General features: G+C 35.3%; 1 protein-coding gene across 1 annotated transcript in view; it reads right to left on the bottom strand.

Moving 5' to 3' along the window:
* Nucleotides 1–23,589: 23,589 nt before the first annotated feature.
* LOC149198165 (RING/U-box superfamily protein) overlaps nt 23,590–25,592 on the bottom strand; it is a 155,779-nt gene continuing 153,776 nt past the window's right edge. Inside the window, exons 7-8 of the mRNA XM_089406143.1 lie at nt 24,054–24,157; nt 23,590–23,901 (exon numbers count right to left, since the gene is read on the bottom strand). Coding sequence (XP_089262269.1) covers nt 23,796–23,901; nt 24,054–24,157 — 210 coding nt within the window. The 3' untranslated portion in view covers nt 23,590–23,795. The remainder of the gene's footprint in view (nt 23,902–24,053; nt 24,158–25,592) is intronic.

Here is a 25,592-nt window from a genome sequence, read left to right as displayed (position 1 = left end):
CATATACACAAAGATTTTCCCCTGGATCCCAAAACCGAGACTACCAGCTTGATTTTTCATTATGTTCCTTTCAATGTTACAATACATATTTATACATGTCGAAGCATCCAAAACCATGGACCGAAAACCATCGCGTCCAAAACCATGGACCAAAAATCATCGTGTGCAAAACCATGTGCGAAAAATCATGCACAAAACCATAGGTAGGTCCACCCAACCTAAGATAGGGTCCAAAAGCAAAATTTTCCACAGACCCCATAGAGTGAGGTTACCTCCACCTCTCAAAGCCCCTGTGACACCCCCCACTACGCAATCGGCGCAACGAAGTGGGGGGCCTTCTAACCCCCCGGTTAACTATGTGGGATAGTCGTGGAAAGAATATAACATAACCCAACATACAGGTCAAACAAGTCAAAACAGGATCCTACAAGTTTGCTACAGGATGTCCTGAACTGCTACAAGAAGTTGGTTAAGAGGTTTTGGAAGACAAGAATGGTGAGATGAAGTGTTGGAAATGCGCATGACAGTTGTGGAAGGTGTAGGGGAGGTGAGCATCACCCAAGGCCAATCCCAACACTCCAAGAAGGCCGAATTTTCCTAAAACAACTTGCTCACGGTGGCTAGAAAACAAAGGTTAGGAATATGGGCCGGTATGAATCAACAAAAGGTGGAGAAGACCTAGGTGGAGTTGGTTGGAGGAGTCCCTTCCTATAGATCAACAATCCCTGCAATAAAACCTATCTTGCTTTTCCTTTACAAATTATTGCATGTCAACATGGAAAAGATGAATTGAATTTAGAAAATTTGATCTAACTATTGTTAAGGACTAGATCTGTGAAATGGACTACCTTCTAAGCTACAACACTCTTAAGAAGCAGGATAACCACTGCAAATATTTCTAGGAAATCATAAACAATTATCTAGCTAAGAATGAAACTTAATCTATGCAATGAACAAAAAGACAAACTTTGTTTCTGGGCTATGAGAGTGGGGTCCCCTAATCATGATCCCATAAGGGAGATGAGATAGAGGTCACTATCACAAGATTTTCTGGTATATTCTCCTTCACTAGACTGCAACACTAATCTACTCTTTAAGTTAATGAAAGCATGGATAAGCAACAACTTAATCAACTTTCTAAGCTAAACAGAAACATAAATAACTTCAACAATTAATCAACATTCTAAGCTAAGAATATAGATTCAAAAGAGAGGAACTTTTGTTGCTAGGGTTAGGTTGTAACAACCAAAAGTCGTATACGCAATGGAAATATTTAAAATACTTTGTAAACAAAGACATCCATCATAGAATAGTAATTTTAAATTTATATTGTATAAAAGGATTGATGTAGGATGATTACAAATGAGAATGAGGGTTATATATATATATATATATATATATATATATATATATATATATATATATATATTCAGGTAAGTACCCTTTCATGAACAGGTATGTCTCTAAGACATGCCTTTTCATTATTAACTAACTAACTATATATATATATATATATTCAGGTAAGTACCCTTTCATGAACAGGTATGTCTCTAAGACATGCCTTTTCATTATTAACTAACTAACCATTAGTTAATTTACTTATTATTTATTATTATATTTATATTATTAGGATTATTATTTATTATCTATTTTTACATAATTTATGTTCATAACATTGCCTTCCCCTTTAAAAATATTTGTCTTCAAAGCTTGTTGATGAGAGAACTTGATCTCTTTTTCTGATACGAATGTCTTATTGTGTTGGAATAGTCATTTTTGTTGATACAAGTTGATATGATCCTCTAAGTGACAAACAAGATTGTCGCATTGAGAAGGGATCTGACCATCCTAAATTAATCTTTTGTCAAATCTTCCAGTGACCTGAAATTTGTGACGAATTGTTATCACATGAATGGATTGCACTGACATTAGTATTCTTCGGAACATCAGTTTGTTGTTTCTGTTCTAAATACGTATCTTGATTGAGTTGTCTACTCTTGTGATTCGGAAGTCGATAAGGAATTCAAGTGATTTAAGTTTCTCTTATCTTGTTTGTGTCGTTTTCTTGCTTTATTTGGAGTGCCTGATTTCCTTTAGCTATGGAAGTTTCATGATTAATTTTTGGATCGCCACTTGAATCTTTTGTTGTTGGAACTGCAATTTCTGAGCACGTCTTTACTTTAACTAACTTGTCCTTTTCTAGAGTTGTGATATTGATGGGATCAACATTTGTTGTTTTTTCGTCAACCAGAATTTCTACATTTGATGCTTCATTATCGATAAGTTGGTGTACCTTGTTTTCAAATGAATTTCTATCCTTCTTAAGATTTTTAATTTGCATTAGTAATTTTTCACTATGGTCTTTAAGCCGAGAAACTTCTTCATTTTTGTCATTGGTGATCTTGTCTATTTCTCTTTGCAAATTTTGTAGTACTTTTATACCTTCTTGGAAAATTATTTTTGAAATATCTTGTATGTCTTTTGTTGTTACTGAATTTGGTTTCTGTGTAACATCCTAGAGTGCTATTTTCTTGTTCCTATAGGAAAATGTTAAAAACTTCTTTTTCATATTTAGGATGAAGGAACCAAGGGTTTCCATCCATGGTGAACCTAGAATAATGTCATCTTGATTGCTCCATAGTGTTTGAACTAAGAATTGTGAAATAATTGTATATTCGTAAATGTCTAACTGTAAATTGGTTATCATATTTTTTTTTACAAAACAGTCTAATTTTTCGATTATATTTTGACCAGATAGAATCACTAACTAGTTTGTGATTTCATGTGTTATATAATTTTTATCTCGACAGGGGAGATAGAATTAGTGACATATTTTCCCGCAATAGACCCTTTAATTCTAAATAGCACTGAAACATAATTACGTGAATTTTCTGGAAATTTTCCTTCATTACTAGTCTCCATTTTTTGTCTTGAAATGAGCTTTAGGGTTTTTAAAGTAACCCTCTCTAATCTTTATAATAAAATATTATTATTATTTTTGTGTCTTTGGTGATTGTCTTCACAAATTTCAATAAAAATTTCTTTCAATTCCTTATTAAAACTTTGAATATTGTTTTATAATATTCCCCTAATTTTTTTTTTTTTTTTTTTTTTAAATTAGTACTTTAGGGAATTTGTAATTAAATTGAATAATTTCTCTATATCTTTTATAATACACACCCGCTTTTTCTTTTCTTTTTCACAAGTGAAAAAAATGTTTAGATAGAAAAAGTTTATTAGAAAGTAATTAAAGGGTGGTTGTATGGATGAACACGACTGTACATGGTTGTATAGGTGATGAAAGTGATGGTTGGTGATTCAAACTTGAATGGCTAAGAGGAAAGATGATGGAGATAGGGGACGGTTAATAGGACGCCACAACAGGAAACAACGATGGTAGCTGGAGAATGTTAGGCATTGTTGGAGAAACTACAGGTCAATGGTGTCGGCTAGAGAATGTTAGATAGTGGCTATTCGAAAGTCGAGAGTCGCAGTGAGGTTGTGGCTCCGGCAAGGCGAAAGAAGGGCGACACCGGATGGAATATTATGGTGTGGAGGGTGTGGAGCCACAAGGAACGACGGTGTACAATAACAACAGTGGCTGTGGTATGTAACAATGGCAGCACTATCGAAGAGGAACGACAAGTATTGTGGGGCTTCTGGCAGCAGAAGAAGTGGTGGTGTGATGCACGTGGCTAGAAGGCACCTTGTGTGGCAAGGGTGGCAGCTCGACGATGGCATTGTCTGGAGGTGGCAGTTGCGGCACGGACGGGGTTGTTGTAGCTGCAGGCGGTCAGGTGGAAGCAGTGGTGAGTTGGTCGAGCAGACACAAGTTGTTGTGGCAGCCTACAGAAGTGAGTCTATTTGATCGTCAACTACGTAATAATTTTCTTTATTTATTTATTTTATAATAATTTTTTTTCTTTATACAATTTTCTTTTTTTCTTTTCTAATATATCTTTTAATATGATTTTAATATTTTTTTTTTTTAACTTTTTTTCTTTTCTATTATATATATATATATATATATTAAATAACTTCCACTCTCTTTTTTTAACTTTTTTTTCTTATATTTGTTTTTAATTATATATTGACTTCTTCTTTTTTCTTCTTTTTTTCTTTTTTTTTTTTCCTTTTTTTTTTTAAAAGAGAAAAATGGAGAACCTCTAAAAGTTGTAGTGAATGCTTCAGTCACGACGGCAACAAAGTTGACGAATATTGGTGACCAAAGGCCAAATCATACGTAGCTTCGATACCAATGTAACGACCAAAAGTCGTATACGCAACATAAATATTTAAAATACCTCGTAGACAAAGACATCCATCCTAGGATAGTAATTTCAAATTGTATATTGTATAAAAGGATTGATGTAGGATGATTACAAATGAGAATGAGGATCATGTATATATATAGCCAGGTAAGTACCCTTTCACGAACAGGCATGTCTCTAAGATATGCCTTTTCATTATTAACTAACTAACCATTAGTTAATTTACTTATTATTTATTATTATATTTTTATTATTATTATTATTATTTATTATCTATTTTTACATAATTTATGTTCATAACAGTTCCACCAACTTCTTTGTGGGCTTCCTTTTTGGTTATGATGCTTCCTTTGTCGATCTTGACTTCACGATGATCTTTGCTTTGATGGCTTCTTTGAAACTTGATCCTTGAGTGTCTCTTGATTAGATGCCCTTTCTTGACTTTGTTACCTTAGTTATGTTACTATGTTGAGAAATATAGGGAATCAAGTATTAAGTGATTTCTCTTCAATTAGTAACTTCTTGTGAGTGATTTTTACTTCTTTAGATTAAGATCTTATTTTACTTAGGTTATTAGTGTTCTTCTTCATCAAAGAGCTACCAATGCATGAACATAAATAGACAAGAGACGTAGAATGTAGGCTATCATCCAGGGAAAAAACCTCTCACTCTTTGAGAGGAAAACCCGCAAAAAATCTTCTTATAGAGATTCCAATTGATGAATACCAATACCAAAACCCTTGAATTAATTTCCACTCGAAGACCAAGACACTAGTTCTCTTGACTATCAACCTTCTGCTTTTTTCCTCTTCTCGACTCCTCTTCCACTTCGACCTTCTTAGCACCGAGACATAGTTACAGTGGTAGCATCAAAACGAATTGTGGTCACACTGAGATAATATCCTATCTGAACACACTGAGATGTTCACCAAAATTGTTATAGCAACGAACTCTGGTTACACTAAGACAACACCGAGATTGTGGTTTTTTGAATTGTAATGACGCCAAGACAGAGAGACTTCTTCTTTGTGATAATATTGAACCTTAATCATTGTAATTTCATCGAGTTGTCTCCACTGTAATTCAAAAAATGCTCTGAAATTATACTTCTTTGTGTTAGCCCGAATTTTGTAGTCACTGTAATAGGATCGAAACTGTTCACTATAATAACATATCACTGTAATTGCATATGAATTGTTCACTGTTATTATATTAAGTTCTTGTACTCTTATCCAATCTAATTTACCAAATTTGTCTCTATAATTATCCACCTGAATTTCAAAGGTAATATGAACTGTTGATTGTGGAATAGACCAAGCTGTGTATTTATAGTAGTTTTTCCATGTAAATTAGCCAACGTGACCATGTGAAGAGTTGTGTCTCCAATTTAGGTGAGATGACATGAGTTTTATATTTCATCTTGAAGTCGACTTGAAGAAGGATAACTTGTGCTTGTCTTGGAGGGCTACTTTGTTGATCTGGATTGTCATTAATGTCAATATGGCAATATTATGGGAAACCAAATGATGATGTGAAGCCAAGGAGACGCAGATCCGTGAAGCACCATGAGCAAGAAGCCAAGGAGGAAAGCCATCAAGGAATCCGTTGAAGTCAATAATAGGAGTAGTCAAAGAAGAGTTATCGAAGGTCACAGGAAGATAAGCCACAGGAGCAACAACGATATCGAAGGATAAAATAAGAACACATCATCAGAAGAAGAGATATCGGAAGATTGGAAGAGTGAGAAGAAATCACAGAGAAGTAACAGGAGAGAGAACCCAATAGTAAGAGGAAGAAGTCGATGGAAACACTTTAAAATTCATATTCCCAAGAGGAAGAATCGAGAGGAGTTAACAGTATCATCGGAGGAACTTTGTCGGTGGTTCTATTATATTAAGTAACATAACATTGCTCAAAATCTCCGATTGTGATATTCATTGCGAACCCGATCACTCAAATACAACACACCTTAATACAATATCGCATCCACTGCACTGCAAGTATTAAAGCCTTGTTACACTGAAATCTCTTATTGTGATATGAGTTATAGACCCGCTAGACCATTATAATACACCTTAATGAAATATCGCATCTGCATCGGAAGTTATGTATCACAAAGGAATGTCACACTTGAAAACTATGATTGCGATATCATTGCGGACTCGCTGCACCATTGCAATACAACTAAATAAAATATTGCATCCATCGCATAATCGCACACCATTATGTTCGCATAATCATGTTCCATTCAAAACGTTGATTGCGATACAATTTGCGGACCTGACATCTCCATTAGAATACACCTTTTTGTAGTATCACGTCCAGGTATTGGAATTTACACAAATCATAAAGGGTTGTCACCATCGGACTATCAATTTCAATTTTACTGTGGATCCGACGCACCACCTATTGCGATGGAGATATGGACCCAAAGGATCTATTAACGATAATTTAATATTATATCGAGTATGCTTCATCGACAGTATGAGTATCGGCTATGTTACATTGGTAATGTTAAAGGTTGTTATTGCGGGACCTCTGAAAGTTGTGATTGCGATTGATGACATGGATGTGGGACCTCATTAGGTAAGGTCTCTCCTATGAAATTTTCCGTAAATAAAATAAGTTTATGAGTAATTGGATGAATATCCATAAGTCGGCCTCTCCTTCCAAATGAACGTGTCTTTTGGGTATTTGGGAAACCCGTATAAATACAAGTTATAATACCTCATTTTAAGCATTGATCTCTACATTGGGCACACAGAATAATCAACATTTCAAAACTCGTGAAATTAAAGAAACAGAGACAAATGAAGGTTGAAGATGGAAGCTGAAGATCCAGCGTTGAAGAAGAAAGTCAAAGGTCCAGCAAAAGGAAGGAAGTCGAAGGTCGAGCAAGTCTATCGGTTGGGTTAATATCTATAAGGGGCTCGTGAAGAAGAAGTCACTCTTGAAATGGTTATGTAGTGTAGACAGTGATCTGTTACAAAGATCACAAAAACGGGGTGCATTATAATACAATCAAACATTTCTTGACAGAGTAAAACTATAGGGTCGAAGCCCTTGGGGTTGGTGCCTAAGAATCGGAAGGATTGGTATCCTTGGAGTTGGTGCTCCTAAATTCAAGGTTGGTGCCTTGGTAAGATAGGGTCAGAGCCCTAGAGGTTGGAGCCTCATCAAATTCCAAGTTGGTCCTTGGCAAAATTCATCATATATTGTATTCAATATTTTTCTATATTTTAATAAAATCATTTATTTGATTAAAATTGTAAAGAATCTAATCTGGTAATAACAACAATTGAAAAGAAATATTGATTCACCCCCCTCTCAGTATTTCCAACAATTGGTCTCAGATTCAACTTCTTTAGAATCAGCCTAACAACTGGAAGAAGGATTCTTAGTTACAATGAAGAATCAAGAAATGACAGGAAAGCTTCCCTTGTTCAATGGTACTAATTTTGGTTTTTGGAAAAAGATAATGTCTTACTACTTAATGTCCCTTGGACCTGAAGTTTGGAACATTGTTTTGAATGGGTACAATGTCCCTCCCACTCTTCCTACTTATCAAGATGAAAGGAAAGCGTACATTGAAAATGCCAAAGCTCTAAATTCCATTACCAGTGGAATTATTGATTCTGAGTTTACGAAAATCCTGAATTGTGACTCATCCAAAGAAGTATGGGATAATATGGTTAGCTTATATGATGGAGACTCCAAGGTTAAGAAGGCAAAGCTTCAAACTCATAGGAGGCAGTTCGAAAGTCTGAAAATGGATGATGAAGAATATATTGCATCATACTTCCTCCGAGTAGCTAAAGTGGTCAACTCTCTTAAAGGATTAGGATAACATATTAAAGAAAGCACTATCGTTCAAAAGGTCTTAAGATCTCTCCCAGACATATTTGACTCCAAATTAGGTGCTATAGAAGAAATGAAGGAACTAGACACTCTCAAAATGGATGAACTTCATGGAATCATGACTGCCTATGAGATGAGAAAAGGAATCCCAAGTTCCAAAGATGCAGCATTCAAGGCCTTAAAATCAAAAAAGGGGAAAGGATGGAATACCAATAGCAATGACCCCGATGTTGAATCCAAATTGGGGCAATTTTTACGAAGAATAAAGAAAGGATCCAAGCTAAAAGGTAAGAATCCTCTTCTTTGTTTCAACTGTGGAAGAATAGGTCATTATGCTGCCAAATGTCCTCATAAGAATGATGGTGATGATGAGGAAGGAAGGATATACAAAAAGAAAGGATTTACTAGAAAAAAGTCTTCTCTAAACAAGATGAATCTGATGAGGATGAATATGTGGTCATCAAGAAGAAATAATCCAAATATATCTTCCATCACAAAGAAAGTAATGATGAATTAGATGAAGAAATGACTATGCTGGAAGCAAGGAAGTATTATTTATGGAATTCATTGAAGATGATGAACCAAGACAGGAAAACGAAGAAGATACAAATGAATTACTGATAAGTACCAATGAAGAAAATGAGGAGTTATGAAAGAAGGTTATCTCTCTTAAAACTGACAAAGAGGAACGTAAAAGAAGGGAGGACATTATGTGTGAAAGACATGAAGCTGAAATAGTATCTCTCAAAAAGGAAATGGAACAAATCAAAATAATTTGGCAAAGTTCTCAAACACTTGATCACATTCTCAACACTCAGAAATCTCAAAGTGACAAGTCTGGGATCAGTTTTTCATCAAGTGTTAAGGATAATACAAGAAGCTATGATGACGTACTTTGCAGCAATCCAAAAGAAGAAAAATCATCTCATCAAAGGCCCGACTCAAATCCAAAGAATGAAGAAAGAGAAACTCCAAGAAAGAAGGTTTATTCAAATCATAGCTATTATAACAAGTACCAAACTATACTTCTTGGGCATTTTTATTATTGTAAAAAATTTGGTCATCAAGCTAAACATTACATGGCTTGTAAGAATGAAGCACCAATATTGAAGGATCAGACAAATAAACCATGTAGTCTCAAAGGGCAAGGGGAAATCAAGACCTTCAACTCATTTGAGCCTTTGGCCAAATTTGATCCAATTTTCTCATTACGTAATGATAATGGACATAGTGAAAAAAATTGCACCCTCAAAAGTAGAGAAGCAAAAGATGAAAATCCCTATATAGATAAATGTGGTCTAGCTCTATGTGCTCACAGTGAGGAAAATCTTTGGTTTTTGGATAGTGGGTGGTCCAGATATATGACAGGTGACAAAGGAAGTTTGTCTCATTAAACAAAAAGGAAGGAAATGTATCCTTTGGGAGTGGGTCTACCAAAATTTTTGGAAAAGGGACCATTACCCTTATTAATGGAAAAGGAAAGGCTCAAAATGCTTTGCTGGTAGATGGGCTCAAACAAAATCTCTTGAGTGTTAGCCAAATCTGTGATCAAGGACATAATGTTGTCTTCAACACTAAAAATTGTGAAATAAGGAACTCTTCCTCAGAAGAACTTGTGGTGAAAGGAGTTAGAACATCAAATAACGTCTACATTCTGAACAAAATTCAAGAAGATAAATGTTATCTAAGTCAAATAGATGAAATTTGGTTGTGGCGTAAGCGACTAGGGCATACAAGTTTTGATAACTTGATCAATATCAGAAAAATCAATGCAGTAAGCGGCATTCCAAATATGTCCAAGCCAGATCAAGTTGTATGCGGCCCATGTCAACATGGCAAGCAAACTAGAACCAGCCACAAGACTAAGGAGTTCTGCACATGAAAACCTCTAAAGATCATTTATGTGGATTTTATGTGGGCCAAGCAGAACTCAAGCACTCCAAGGAGAAAGGTGTTTTGCTTTATTTGTTGATGAATATACTAGAATGATGTGGCTATATTTCATAAAATATATATCTGAAGCATTTGAATGTTTTAAGATTTTTAAATCTCTTGTAGAAAATGAAAAGGATTCCAAAATTAAATGTCTTAGAATGGATAGAGGAGGAGAATTCACATCAAAATAATTTGAGAATTCTGTAAAGAACATGGAATCAAAAGAGAGATCTCCGCTGCCAGAACACCTAAGAAAAATGGGGTAGTTGAAAGGAGAAATCGAATTGTTCAAGAAATGGACAGAACTATGTTACTGGCAGTTGACTTGCAGCCAAAATTTTGGAAAGAAGCAGTGGGGACAGTAGTTTATACCTTGAATAGAACTCAACTAAGACCAAATAATGAGAAGACTCATTATGAATTATGGAAAGGAAGACCTGCTTCAGTAAAATACTTCAGGATTTTTGGAAGCAAATGCTTCATAAAGATCAATGATGACTCACCAGAAAAATTTGATTCTTGGGTTGACGAAGGAATATTTTTTGGGTATTCTACCATAAGCAAAGCTTACAAGTTCTACAATAATCTACTATGGAAAATAGTGGAAAGTATTGATGTGAAGATTGATGAAGGCTTCCAGAAAAGAAAATTGAAGATCGTGAAGTTGACCCCTTTATGGAAGAAAGTGAAGAGGAACCTGAAAAGAAAGAAAAAGATCAAGAAAAACAAAAACAAAAAGAACCATCTCAAACTCCTTCAAAAGTAAAATTCCTCCAAAAACATCAACTGGAAGAGCATATTATTGGCAATGTAGATGAAGGAATATAAAACCGAAGAAGGATGACAAGTACACCAAAGAGAAATGATGCTGCTCTCCCATCTATGATAGAACCAGAAACTTTTACTCAAGTAAGTAAGGATCCTCATTGGGTGAAAGCCATGAAAGAAGAAATGTCTCAAATCAAGAAAAATGAGACATGGGAGCTGGTACCTCGTCCAAAGGATAAAAATATAATTGGAACTAAGTGGGTGTTCAAAAACAAAATGAATGAAGTTGGACAAATCATCAAAAATAAGGCAAGACTTGTCTGTAAAGGTTATTCACAAATTGAAGGAATCGATTTTGATTGCACCGGTAGCTGGAATGGAAGTTATAAGCATGTCCTTGGCATTTGCATGCTCAAAAGGATTCAAAGTCTATCAAATGGACGTAAACTCGTCATTTCTGAATGGGGAACTCAAGGAAGAAGTCTACATGGAGCAACCAGAAGGTTTTGATCTAGCAGAAGGAAAAGATTTGTATGTAAGTCGAAAAAGGAATTATACGGTTTAAAACAAGCTCCTAGAGCGTGGTACACAACATTGGATCACTATCTACAACAACAAAACTTCAAAAAGGGGGTGGCAGGAAGTAATCTCTACATGAAGATGGATGAGGATAAATTACTCACCCTTGTATATGTTGATGAATTGATTTTTGCTAGCAATAATGATGAAATGAGCCATGAGTTTGCTCAAAATATGTCAAAAGAATTTGAAATGTCAATGATTGGTGAACTATCCTACTTCCTTGGACTACAAGTATCGCAAACCATAGCAGGCATGTTTATCTCTCAAACAAAATATCTCAAATATATGCTTAAAAGATATGGAAGGGAAGAATGTGCACCTATGAGGACACCGATGACCACAAACTGCAAATTAAGCAAAGATGATGAATCCCCCCCGGTAGATGCAACTCTTTACAGATCAATAATTGGAGCTCTCTTATACTTAACTGCTACAAGGCTCGACATTATGCAAGCAGTGGGAATGGTGGGAAGATTTCAATCAGCGCCTAAACAATCCCACATGTTTGTTGTGAAAATAATTCTCAGATACTTGAAAGGAACCCCCGACTTTGGTCTTTGGTATCCCAAAAGAAAAAATACTACAGTGAGAGCTTATACCAATGATGATTGAGTTGGAAGCATGGATGATCGTAAAAGCACCAATGGAAATGATTCTTTTATGGGAGATTTCCTGGTAGCTTGGCTCAGCAAAAAAAAAATCATCTATATATATCTCTACAGATGAAGTCGAATATATAGCCGCAGCTAACTGTTGTACACAAATACTATGGATGAAGAAAGCCTTGAAGGATGTCAACGTAGAAACTAAACAGCTAATCACCATCTATTGTGACAACACAACTGCCATCAGTCTCAGTAAAAATCTAGCGATGCACTCAAAGACCAAACATATACCAATCAAGTATCATTTTCTTCGTGAACAGGTAACTAAACAAAACATCAAGTTGGAATATATCAATACTAAGGAACAAATTGCAGTTATTTTCACCAAACCTCTTCCTCAAGAAGCATTTGAACATCTCCGTCAAAATATGGGGTTTATTTCTTTAACATCACACCAAACTGATTCTTAAGATGTCGCATGACAGGGGGAGTCCTTGTGCACTCCTTTGCCATTTATTTCAAAGGGAGAGAGAAGAAGAATATTGCCACCAATGACAAAGGGGGAGATTGTTGATCTAGATTGTCATTGATGTCAATATGGAAATATTTTGGGATACCAAATGATGATCTGAAGCCAAGGAGAAGCAGATCCGTGAAGCAACAGGAGCAAGAAGCCAAGGAGGAAAGCCATCAAGGAAGCCATTGAAGTCAAGAACAGCAACAGTCAAAGAAAAGTTATCGGAGGTCACAGGAAGATAAGCCATAGGAGAAACATCGATATTAGACAAGCAAAGTAGAACACATCATTGGAATAAGAGCTATCAGAAGAGCAGAAAAGTGAGAATAAATCACAAAGAAGTCACAGGAGTGAGAACGCAAGAGTAAGAGGAAGAAGTTGTTGGAAACCCTTTAAAACGCATATGCCCAAGAGGAAGAGCTGAGAGGAGTTAACAGTATCATCGGAGGAACTTTATCGACAGTTCTATTCTATTAAGTGATGTAACACTGTTCAAAACCCCTGATTGTGATATGCATTTTGGACCCGATCACTCAAATACAACACAACTCAATACAATATCGCATCTGTTGCACCCCAAGTATTAAAGCCTTGTTACACTGAAATCCCTTATTGCAATATGAGTTACGGACCCGTTGGACCATTATAATACACCTTAATGAAATATCACATCTGCATCGGAAGTTATGTATCACAAAGGAATGTCACACTTGAAAACTACTATTGTGATATCATTGTGGACCCGTTGCACCATTGAAATACAACTCAATACAATATCGCATCCATCACATAATCGCAAACCATTATGTTCGCATAATCATGTTCCATTAAAAACGTCGATTGTGGTATAATTTGCGAACCCGGCAGCTCCATTAGAATACACCTTTATGTATTATCACGTTCGGGTATCGGAATTTACGCAAATCATAAAGCGTTGTCACCATCGGACCGCCGACTGCGATAAGAATTGTGAACCCAACCGCCGATTGTGATATTATTATGGACCCAACGGACCACCGATTGCGTTGGAGCTATTGACCCAACGAATCTATTGGCGATTGTTTAATATTATATCGTGTCTGCTTCATCGGTAGTATGAGTATCGGCTATGTTACATCGATAATGTTAAAGGTTGTGATCGCAGGACCTTTGAAAGTTGTGATTATGATTGATGACGTGGATGTGGGACCTCATTGGGTACAATATCTCCTATGAAATTTTTCGTAAATAAAACAAGTTTATGAGTAATTGGATGAATATCCATAAGTCGACCTCTCCTTCCAAATGAACGTGTCTTTTGGGTATATGGGAAATCAGTATAAATACAAGTTATAATACCTCACCTTAAGCATCGATCTTAGCATTGGGCACACAGAAGAATCAACAGTTCACAACTCGTGAACTTAAAGAAACAAAGGAGTCGAAGGTTGAAGATAGAAGTCGAAGATCCAGCGTTGAAGAAGAAAGCTTAAGGTCCAGCAAAAGGAAGGAAGCCGAAGGTCGATCAAGTATATTGGTTGGGTTAATCTCTATAAAGGGCTCGTGAAGAAGCAGTCACTCCTGAAACGATTATGTAGCGCAGACAACGATCTTTTACAAAGATCACAAATACAGGGTGTAGTATAATACAATCAAGCATTTCTTGACAGAGTAAAACTATAGGGTTGGAGCCCTTGGGGTTGGTGCCTTAGAACTGGAAGGATTAGTGTCCTTGGAGTTGGTGCTCCTAAATTCAAGATTGGTGCATTGGTAAGATAGGGTCAAAGCCCTAGAGGTTGGAGCCTCATCAAAGTCCAAGTTGGTGCTTGGAAAAATTCATCAGATATTGTATTCAATATTTTTCTATATTTAATAAAATAATTTCTTTGACTGCAATTGTAAAGAATCTAAACTGGTAATAATAACAATTGAAAAGAAATATTGATTCACCCCCTCTCAGTATTTCCAACATGATACTTGATAATCCTATTGAGTTATATACATTTGTCACATGCCCAAGAAGGGTTCTTCATATATGACATTGACTCTCTTTGACTTTTATGACTAGATGACAAATCCTAAAGGCTCACAATGGGAACCATCTAAAAATAAAATCCGTTTCTTATGAAACCCATGAGGCCAGCATTACAATAATAATTTAATATTTCTTCTTTACATCATTTACATAAAATCACAATTACATGTCATTATGAAGACTGAGCCTAGTTACTTTTCAACAAAGAGGTACCTAATGAAAGCTTTTTCAAAGTTGACAAAGTAGCATAAAAACTGAAAATTACAATATGATGCTGAGAGATTTGTTCGTACCAAAAGAACCTTTAGAGAAAGCAAAAGGTCATGTCAATGTTAGGGATATGTTGTAGCGATGAGAACTATGATCCAAGCTAAGCCCTCCACATTTGAGGAAGTAGTGAAAGAACAGGTTTGGAAGGATGATATCGCAGAAGAATATGAATCCCTTATGAAGAATGATGTATGGGATATTGTTATGAGCCCTAAAGGAAAGTCTATTGTGACCTCAAAATGGTTGTACAAGATCAAACATGGAGTTGATGGAATTATTGAAAAGTACAAGGCAAGGTTTGTGGCTAGAGGATTCTCCCAGAAAGAGGGAGATGATTATGATGACATCTTTGCTCCAACTGCCCACTACACCACTATTAGATCGATTGTTGCCCTTGTTGCTAGTCAAGGATGGACCCTTCACCAGATGGATGTAAAGACAACATTTCTTCATGGCATGCTACAAGAAGAAGTATATGTTGAGAAACCTCAGGTTTCTTAAGTAAAGGTCAGGAAGATTTAAGTTTGTAGGTTGAAGAAAGGATTATATGGTTTGGAGTAAGCTTCTTGGGCTTGGTATGCCCATATTGACAAGCTTGGATTCACAAGAAGCGGTGTTGATCTGAATCTCTACTTAAAGATGATCCAAGGTATGTCTTTGATTTTGGTTGTATATGTTAATGATCTATTCTTGACAGGTAGTGAGCCTCTAATGATCAAGCGTAAGGAGATGCCCCCTAAGTTTGAGATGAAAGATCTTGGTCTGAGATGTACTTTCAGGGCTATGAGACTACATGGATACAACGAAGATGACTGGGTTGGAAACGTTATTGACAGGAAGAGCACATTTGGGTGTTGCTTAAGCTTGGGGTCTACGATGATATCATGGATGAGTAGGAAACAAAAGTTTGTTGCTTTAAGCATGATCAAGGTGGAGTATATTGTTGCTAGCATGGCTGGCTGTGAGGCAGTTTGGTTGAGAAATATATTTGGAGAGTTGCTTGAGCATATCCTAGATATAACAACAATATATTGCGACAAGAAGAGTGGATTTGATTGGTAGATAATACCACATATAGCTGGGACAGAGATATCTTCATATATTGAGGCAGTGTTGTTGTATGAGACAAGCTTAGGCTTCTGGTTGCTGCCTCCATGAGAGGGAGAAAGGATGAATAGTTAACCTTTTATGACATGTATTTGTTCTAGCATAATATTTGATTTGATATGCTATATGAACAAGAAAATAGAGGATTGTTGCTCCAAAGTACTGCATGAAGCAGTGTGATTTGACTCTTCAGTGAATTGTTTGCGACAGTACTAGATATGAGCACTTTGATATGTTTCTGATCTTCAAAGAGAAGCATGGACGGATGGATGTGACCCTCCTGGGTAAGGGTCCCAACTGATCAAGAACACTGAGTTATGCTCTTCCCCCCTGTCTGAGCTCCCAAGGTAAGGAATTAAACCTTAGAACTCTTAGGGTTGAGTGATCTCTGGATTTGATAGAGTATACCCCAATTGGCATTTGTCTTTCCCACCCATTTGGCCAATGGTTGTTGGCTCCTTCAGTTAGGCACAATCCTTACCATTTATGGTAAGTGGCATCCCACTCAAGCTAGAGATGCAGGTGTTCTAACACTGACTCTTAAGGGTCAAGTTGGAAAAATCAATAGATAATAGGATAGGTGTGATCCTTACCATTTATGGTAAGTGGTATCCCTCTTATTATCACCAAGCAGTGGGATAGGCACGATCCTTACCTCATAAGGTAAGTGGCATCCCTCTTATTGTTTGTGGCTTCCTGGTTAGTAGCATTTGGCTCCCCCTTGGCAGAGATTCTCTTGTTGTAACATTGGCTCCCCGTTGGAAGAGATTCTTGGGTTGTAGATTGGCTCCCCGCTAGCAAATATTCCCAGGTTGTAACATTAGCTCTCGCTGGCAAAGATTCCTGGTAATAGCATTTGGCTCCCCGCTAGCATAGATTCTCAGGTTGTAGCATTGGCTCCCCACTGGCAGAGATTCTCGAGTAGAAGAATTTGGCTCCTCGCTCGCAGAGATTCTCAGATTGCAACATTGGCTCCCTGCTGACAGAGATTCTTGAGTAGTAGCATTGGGCTCCCCGCTGGCAGAGATTCTCAAGTAGTATCAGCGACTCCCTGATGGATAGAGGGTGGTAGCTTGAGTTCCCCTATGATGTCAAAATCTTCTTTTAGATTCAAGTGTGTTCAACATATGAGAAGAGATAAGCATAAATGAGCAAGGATGAGCAGAGATAAGCAGAGATGAGTAGTGATGAGTAGAGATGAACAGAGATGACATTTGATTTGATATTTGAGATGGGACATATGTTGCAGTCGATAATTTCTCACTAGCTAAGAGGGAGTGTTAATTTGGCAACTCAGGGAAAAATTTCCTCCTTTGGACAGTCTTCCTCATCAAGAAAGATCGATCCTATCCCTTGGAAGAATTTACTTTGGTTAAGGAAAAATGTATTTTTAATATGGAAACCCACATGTGCACAAAAGGACAGGTCGACCCCTAAGAGAAATCAAACACCCTTAGAATCCCATAAATACAAGTCAGGTGACCCTCATATGGAGATCATCATAAATTCTTCTTCTTGTCTCTTCTTTGGATTGGCTCACACAAGTCTAAAGTTAGTTCATGGAAAATCGGTTTGTACAAGTCCAAAATTGTAGGGTTTGAGCTCGCATGTGTAAATTAGGGTTTTAAGGTTGGAATAGGGAAATATCAGTTGTAGTCACACGTATACAGGGTTATCCATGCGGTTGGAATATTACAACTGCACGCATGGTCACTAGCTCCGTGCGGCTAGGACCTAGGGTATTTTTGACAGTAGACCGCAAGCTTTGACCGTTGACCACAGGATTGGAACTTTGATTTTAATCAGTATTGTTGTTGGGTTCATCTCTTGGATATTGTTTGATTTATTTTGTTGGATAGTCTTGTGAATGAAGAATTGGACCATTGTACTCTCTTTGTTGAGCATTTTATGAAAATCTAATAAGAAGAAAACTTTGAAAGGGTTTTCCCCTTTGTGGGGTTTTACTATTTTTTTTCCCTAGTCTCCAACCAAATCATGGCGTCTCTATGTGTGCATGTTTTTATTCTTGATGTTATTGTTCTTTCTACATAATTGCTATTAATGTTATGATGTTATGATGATATAGGTGAATGCAATGTAAATGGTGAAAAGTTTGTTAATGCAATTATCTAAAGCAAAGAACAATATAGCCCTAAGAAAAAATAACAATTTATCTACTAAATGAGGACTCCCATGACAGCCAAACATATGAAGATTACTAGTCTTTCTTCAATGAACATTTTAGCATATAGAGAAGAGACAGTAACTTTTCTATGTTTGATTTTGTTTTTTTAAACGGGTTTTCTTCAGTGGTTTATAGACTATAGAGAAGGTATTAAAAAAAATTATAACTCTAGATTTCTTTTCAACATGTTTTCCAAATCCCTGTGATGAAGTATATGCATCCTTTTGATATTTTTGAACAATTTGCATAAATATACTCCATGGGAATTATCTAATATAAAAGAATAAGTTGTTTGTGAACATGGCAGTGATACCGAACTAGTTTCTTACGTCCTTTTGACAATGGAAAGAGGAAAATTTGAGGATGATTTTTAAAAATGCTTTAAAGTATGTGCAAAATGTATCTTTATTTCAACTCAAAATGGAATACCACAAGAAAGAGGACCTCATACCTCAAATCAATGTCTTGCAAGACCAATGCAATATATATATATATATATATATATATATATATAGAGAGAGAGAGAGAGAGAGAGAGAGAGAGAGAGAGAGAGAGAGAGATCGAAGCCATAAACACAATCCATGTATATAATTTTATGGTACCAATGGCACATTTTGCAACTAAATCTGAGGGAGACGTGTAATGTATGTACATAACATTGATATTAACATAAGTCATGTAAAATACTATGTAATTATTTTTTTTAGACAGCAACCGAAATGGATGAAGTATAACATCCACAATTATTTACAAAAAAATGTAATGTAACAATAAGCTGAAAAAGACAATAAAAGAATGTATCTTTCGTACCTTAATCTTTAAAGCATTGATAGATACATTGCCCCATCTTGGTGCTTAATGAATCTGATGTTAAGAAGAAACTACATTAGTTATGCATTCTGAACATGGCAATCATATCGAAGAATCTTTGTGATGAAGTATATGCATCATTTTGATATTTTTGAACAATTCACATAAATATATCCCATGGGAATTATCTAATGTAAAAGAATAAGTTGTTTGTGAACATGGAAGTCATACCGAACTGGTTTCTGACATCCTTTTGACAATGGAAAGAGGAAAGTCTGAGGATGATTTTCAAAAATGTTTTAAAGTATGTGCAGAATGTATCTTTCTTTCAACTCAAAATGGAATCCCACAAGAAAGAGGACCTCATACCTCAAATCAATGTCTTGCTAGACCAATGCAATATATATATATATATATAGAGAGAGAGAGAGAGAGAGCGCCATAAACACAATCCGTGTATATAATTTTTATGGTACCAATGACACAGTTTGCAACTAAATCTGAGGTAGATGTAATGTATGTACATAACATTGATATTAACATAAGTCATGTAAAATACTATGTAAAATTTTTGAAAAAATAGCAATCGATATGGATGAAGTATAATATCCATGATCATTTAAAAAAAAGTGTAATGTAAAAATAAGCTGAAAAGAAAATAAAAGAATGTATATTTCTTAACTCTTTAAAGCATTGATAGATACATTGCCTCATCTTGGTGCTTAATGAATCTGACGTTAAGAAGAATCTATATTAGTTATGCATTTTGTGTTAAAAATATATTTAATTGAAATTAAAATTGTGTATAATTGTTGTATGCTTCTCTCAAGATTTTGAGAAAATCTCACAAAATACTGAAAACAAAAATCGATCTATCCCAAACAAAAAAGCTACAACCACAATATATTGTTGTTAGCTGTTGTGCTTCAATAAGGCTTGAAAATGGATCCATTCCAGCAGCTTGCACCCTATGAACTACCTTTCGTGCTAGGGCAATCACACCAAAATGAAAACATCTATACCAGTTATGTACCTTCTCCCTATGACATTACTTTCTTACATTTAGGGTTTTTTCCACTTCATGAGTAGATTAATTTAGCTTGAAAAAAGATGCCTTTCTATGGGATAAATACCTAATCCTCGATGATTAGATATTTTTTCTTCTCAAGCATCATATTGCCTCCAAATCATTAATTTAGTCTTCGTTGTATCAGCATCTTGTCTATTGACCAATTTAGTTTATGTTTAGTTTAGGCTTTTTGTAATGCACATTAACTATGTATTCCAGTTTTCCCTGTGATTGTGTATTTTCTTCATGGTTCTTCCTTACCACTTGTCATTCTTTCTTTCATTTACAAGTCAGGTTTCTACATCCAAAGTAGGTCAAGGTCATGCCACAAATCTAGTACACTCCAGAATCAAGTACAAGATTGAGTTCTAACTTAGCATATATTGAAGACTACATCTTTTCTTTTATGTTTTAATATTTGCTAGTATCACAAATTTCTACATGCTTCTATTTGCTAGGAATGGAAGCACTCCACAACACCTCTACACATGATTATTGATGGTTTAAGTTTTATCAGAACATGGATTGAACTATTTTATATGCATAGAGTATTCTTCTTTCCATTTTTCCCTTGTGATAAAAAATTGTGGTCTCACTTTCTCCACCTTTAAATCATTTTCACAAATCTAATATTTAGTAACTTAAAATAAACAGAATTTTCACTGTTTTATTACTTCTTTTTACTTAGAATATCACTTCATCATTTACCGATAAAATTTTAAATTCCTTGTCTTTAGTTTAATTTAAACCTTTATTACCATTTTTTTAAAATTAGATCACTTTATCACTTACCTATAGAATTTTCAATTCCTTATCTTACTCTAGTTTGATTTAACCATTTTCCACCTCTGTTATTTCTTTTGAACAGTTTCCATTTCCTGCAATTCATCTTTCTCAAACTTTCATAAAGTGACGCTAGGACCTTCTGTATTAATACCATGGAATTGTGATTGCTAACATCAAAATATGAAATTGTTTTGTCGCTCAAGATGTCATTTGATTCCAAAGATGTCATTTGATACCAATTGAGCTGATCTAACCTACAGACTAATTAATGTCATTTAAAAGTCTTCATTACATTATTAAATTTTAATCTCATGCTTATACCATAATTTCATAAATTATTAATTATTGCCTGCCAAAATTATCTCTAAATAAATCAATAAAAATGAGTCATAACAATTTAATTACATTATTGAATTTTAATCTCATGCTCATGCCATAATTTCATAAATTATAATTTAATTACATCATTGAATTTTAATCTCAGGCTTATGCCATAATTTCATAAATTATTAATTATTGCATGCCAATATCATCTCTAAATAAAGTCAAAGTCAATAAAAATGAGTCATAACAATTTAATTATTAACTAATAGATACATATTTTGTTAAAAAACTTTCTTGCGTTTAATTTCAATTACTAATCTCCATACAAAAAACTAAAAAACTAGAATCGAGTTTAATATTTTATAAAAAGTCTAATTACTTTCAATTTTGGACCTAACATTTTGCGCCATGCCATTCCATTTGAATGCACGTTATTTAAAAATGATTTTTCCTCGTGCAATTTTATATTTGACATTCAGAAATTTGGTGCTTTCCGTTCTCTTTTCTCTGGGACATATTATTTACAAAAAATGTAAAGATCCCTTCCAATCTAAGCTTTTTATATAAACTTGCAAGTGTCTTGTATATTATAAACCAATCTACGCTGCATTATTGCTGCATATAAATAAACTATCAAAGCTGGGTTGCCTATTCAACAGAATAGTTCAACTAAAAATGCATGATTTCAAAATGAATGTGCCTAAGAAAGTGAGCAGCAAATCACTAGGGAGATGCAAAGACCTTGAGTAATTATCTTAGTATGATACAAAATTAAATCCAAAGTCAAGCAACTGAGTAAATCAGTTAAGAACGATAAGGGTGCATAATTGCAGAACATATATTTAGGAGTGTGTAATAGCATTTAACTAAAAATGCATGATTTCAAACTGAATGTGCCTAGGAAAGTGAGAAGCAAATCACTACGGAGATGCAAAGACCCTGAGTAATTATCTTAGTACGGTACAAAATAAATCCAAAGTCAAGCAACTGAGTAAATCAGTTGAGAACGATAAGATTACATACTTGCAGAAAATATAGTTAGGAGTATATCTATAAAAGCATTTAGATAAAGTTTAATTGAACATTACATGTATTTCAGCTGTATCAATTTATTTCAGCGGTATCAATGTATTAAGTCAGTGTATCTCTCGTTCCATGACCTCCACGTAAAATTGATCTCAACAATTTACATGATTAGGGCCTCCAAATTAATAATTGATGTTTTCATAATATGAATGTTTGTGCTCCAAATCCGTCCTTGGGAAAGCTTTTGCTATGGGAGGGAAATGTTTTTTTTTTTTTTTGCTTGGATTTACCGACTTTAAATTTACCCCTTGATTGTACTTTGCTGGCATTGTTTGAGCGCGTCCTAGTATTTAGTTAATTTCGACTGCTTTCTAGTTTTTTTCTATTCAGCTCAGTGCACTTTAGAGTTATATTGAGATACTTTGATCATATGTGTGAATTACTTTAATTTAGTTATTTCATTTTTTCTGTCTTCTTTTTACAAAAAGCCACTTGGTTGCTATGTAGAAATTCAAGTATAACAAACGGGCACAAGGTTAAACATGGTTTCCCTATATGCCATTGGTATATCTTGAGGCCTCTCAAATTTCACTTGCTTGACAAAATATTTCTGCGTGCTCCAGATTTCAGAAAGAAAGAATAAATTTCTAACAAAAGCCACTTCGTCGCTATGTAGAGATTCCAAAATAACTGACAGGCACAATGTTAAAACAAGGCTGCATTAAATGCCACTGTTATATCCTGAGAGGCTTCCTTTCATTTGCTTGACAAAGTATCTGCACGATCTAGATTTTAATATGAAAGATGAAATTAATGAACTCTGACTCACATTTCAAATATCAGCACGTTCATTTTCACATTTATTAACAAGTATATGAACCAATTCATAAAGCTTATTCTCAATATCAAGGTCTGAAATCACATATAAATATTCGGCCATCATTTAATCTTTGCAGTAAACAAATTAAAAGGACATCGTTAAAATGCTTTCCAGGCTGCTGAAAAGCATTCCGAGGATACAAGTGTTCTGAAATTGAAAGCTGCGACAATCCATTAGTACATCCTAAGGGAACAGTTTACAATAATAAACTACAAAGGGCCTCAGATTAAGAAAAATCTGTCAAGCATTTTAAAAAGACTATTAAACACAATTTTGGATATTCACTTCAGAGATTTATCGCATATACAGTTGCGGAGATTTTCATCAGATTTTGTTTTGGATCATACTCTCATTTCATGCCAATAGTCATAATCAAATTAAGCATATTTCAGTTTAGAAGAAACTGGCATTCTAACTCAACAAGCCGTCATCTTGGTAACTTGTAGTTTACAGGCTGATCAACGGCCTCTGGAGTTCATTGAGAAAAACTTTCACAATATGGCCTTTGTCATATGACGAGAACTACCAAGTGTAATCGTACCAAAGAAATTATTTGCAGATAAATCACCTCAAATGACACAGTTCAACTAGAACTGCCAATTTAGTGCATGAGATCTACTTCTCAGCAAACATTACTGACGTTAAAGTTGTCACAAACTTGTCGTGAGATGGCAGAAGGTTATCGGGAATTATGACAATAGTTCAAATCTTCTCCGTTGCCCCCAAGTGCTCTAAAATATGTGCAGTTCCACAATTCGAGTAACTCGGTCACCTTCCTTTTGTAGAAATCAAAACAGCTGAAAGAAAAGACTGGTAGAACCATCTCCAAAGGATCTCAAATCAGCTGGCTTTACCAAAGCACGACAAAGTGGGCATGTCCTCTCCCTTTCAAACCTAGATAAAGGGTTAATCATTGGGTCAGTAAAATTGAGAGTACTAAACATTTATACGCTGCCTTTTCAACTCTGTTTCCTCAGAAGTTTTGAACAGTGAATGCATCTTTTAACAAATACAAAAAAAAAGCGAAAAGAAAAAGTAAACATTACCATTCCGAGACACATTCCTCACAAAATATATGTTTACAACGTAATAATATGGGGGCGTGCATTTTCTCCTGGCAGATTGCGCACAAGTCTCCAGCAGCAACAACCTGCAGTGAACAATTCTCTCTGTAAGCATCTAAATGAATGTTTCAAGTTCAATTGGACATGCCAAAGTAGACACAATAAGATTAAGCTGTAATCCAACCCAGTTCAAGAGAACTGATTAAGGCAAAATCATTTTTATTGGTGTTCATCAGCATGACCTGCAATATTTCAGTATTTCTCATGTTATTCTGATTTATTATGAATTTTTATTAAAGAACCGTTACCATAAAAAGTGAATGCAAAATATATAAAGATTCTTTCAAAAGAATTATTCTTTGTGACCTTTGCCTGGAGACAAGCCACTAAGTCTTACGTCCAGACAGTTAGAGTTATAGAAAAACAATTTAATAAAGCATATTGTATCAATGTAATCTAACATAATGTGATATGTAATAGCATCTTCATGTTAAAGGTAGGCTAGCATTTAGTACCAGATGCAATAAATGTTAGTCACTAGTCATATGTATCCTAATGTAAGAATGCTCCACGAGTAACTAATTGTATAAGTTGCATAAGAAGCTAGCCTATAAGTGCACTCTCTATGTATGTAACCAGTTGAGAATTCAACAAGTTCTTTCCTGAATTATCTCTGCCTCTCTGGTGAGTTCTTAAAGAGTGTTCGAATTCAAAGTCATATTCCAACTTCTAACATTGCTCACATCACCGCTGATATGTAATAGCATCTTCATGTTAATGGTAGGCTAGCATTTAGTACCAGATGCAATAAATGTTAGTCACTAGTCATATGTATCCTAATGTAAGAATGCTCCACGAATAACTAATTGTATAAGTTGCATAAGAAGCTAGCCTATAAGTGCACTCTCTATGTATGTAACCAGTTGAGAATTCAACAAGTTCTTTCCTGAATTATCCCTGCCTCTCTGGCGAGTTCTTAAGAGTGTTCGAATTCAAAGTCATATTCCAACTTCTAACATTGCTCACATCACCGCTGATAAACTGAACTAGGTGTGTGTTGCATTTTCAGAAGGGAGAAGACTAACAACAATTGTACCACTTAAGCACAAAATGCTAAGACAACTACAAGAGTGTCTACAATCAAATGCAACTTCTAAAAACGTTTAGAACCCTTTTGTGATCCATAACTACTGTCAGCTCCGAGGCTTAGCTCAATTGGTCGAGTCCCCATCATCAAAGCACCTTTTCTATTGAGAGGTCACAGGTTCAAATCTTCTGACACTCGGGTCAGGCTCCATGGTTGAGCCACCAGGAAGTGATCCCTTCGGATGGATCTTGCTGAAGAAAAGTGTAACTAGGCTCGGTATTTACAAATGTAATTTTGATCTTTGTACTTGTCAAGAAAAGAAATATTATTTTTGTAAATTATAAGAATGAGTTTCTTGCTCATTTCATAGGTCTAGGAAAGTCAAAGAGTCAAAGTCATGTATAATACTATAAGGAGCTCTTCTTGAGCCTTAT

This window comes from Pinus tabuliformis, chromosome 2_2 (assembly GCF_031772625.1).
Source record: "Pinus tabuliformis cultivar Carrire ecotype Pingquan chromosome 2_2, CPIR1, whole genome shotgun sequence".
NCBI classification, from domain to species: domain Eukaryota; kingdom Viridiplantae; phylum Streptophyta; class Pinopsida; order Pinales; family Pinaceae; genus Pinus; species Pinus tabuliformis.
The sequence above is the reverse complement of the archived record's forward strand: the minus strand, read 5'-3'. Positions and strand labels throughout refer to the sequence as shown.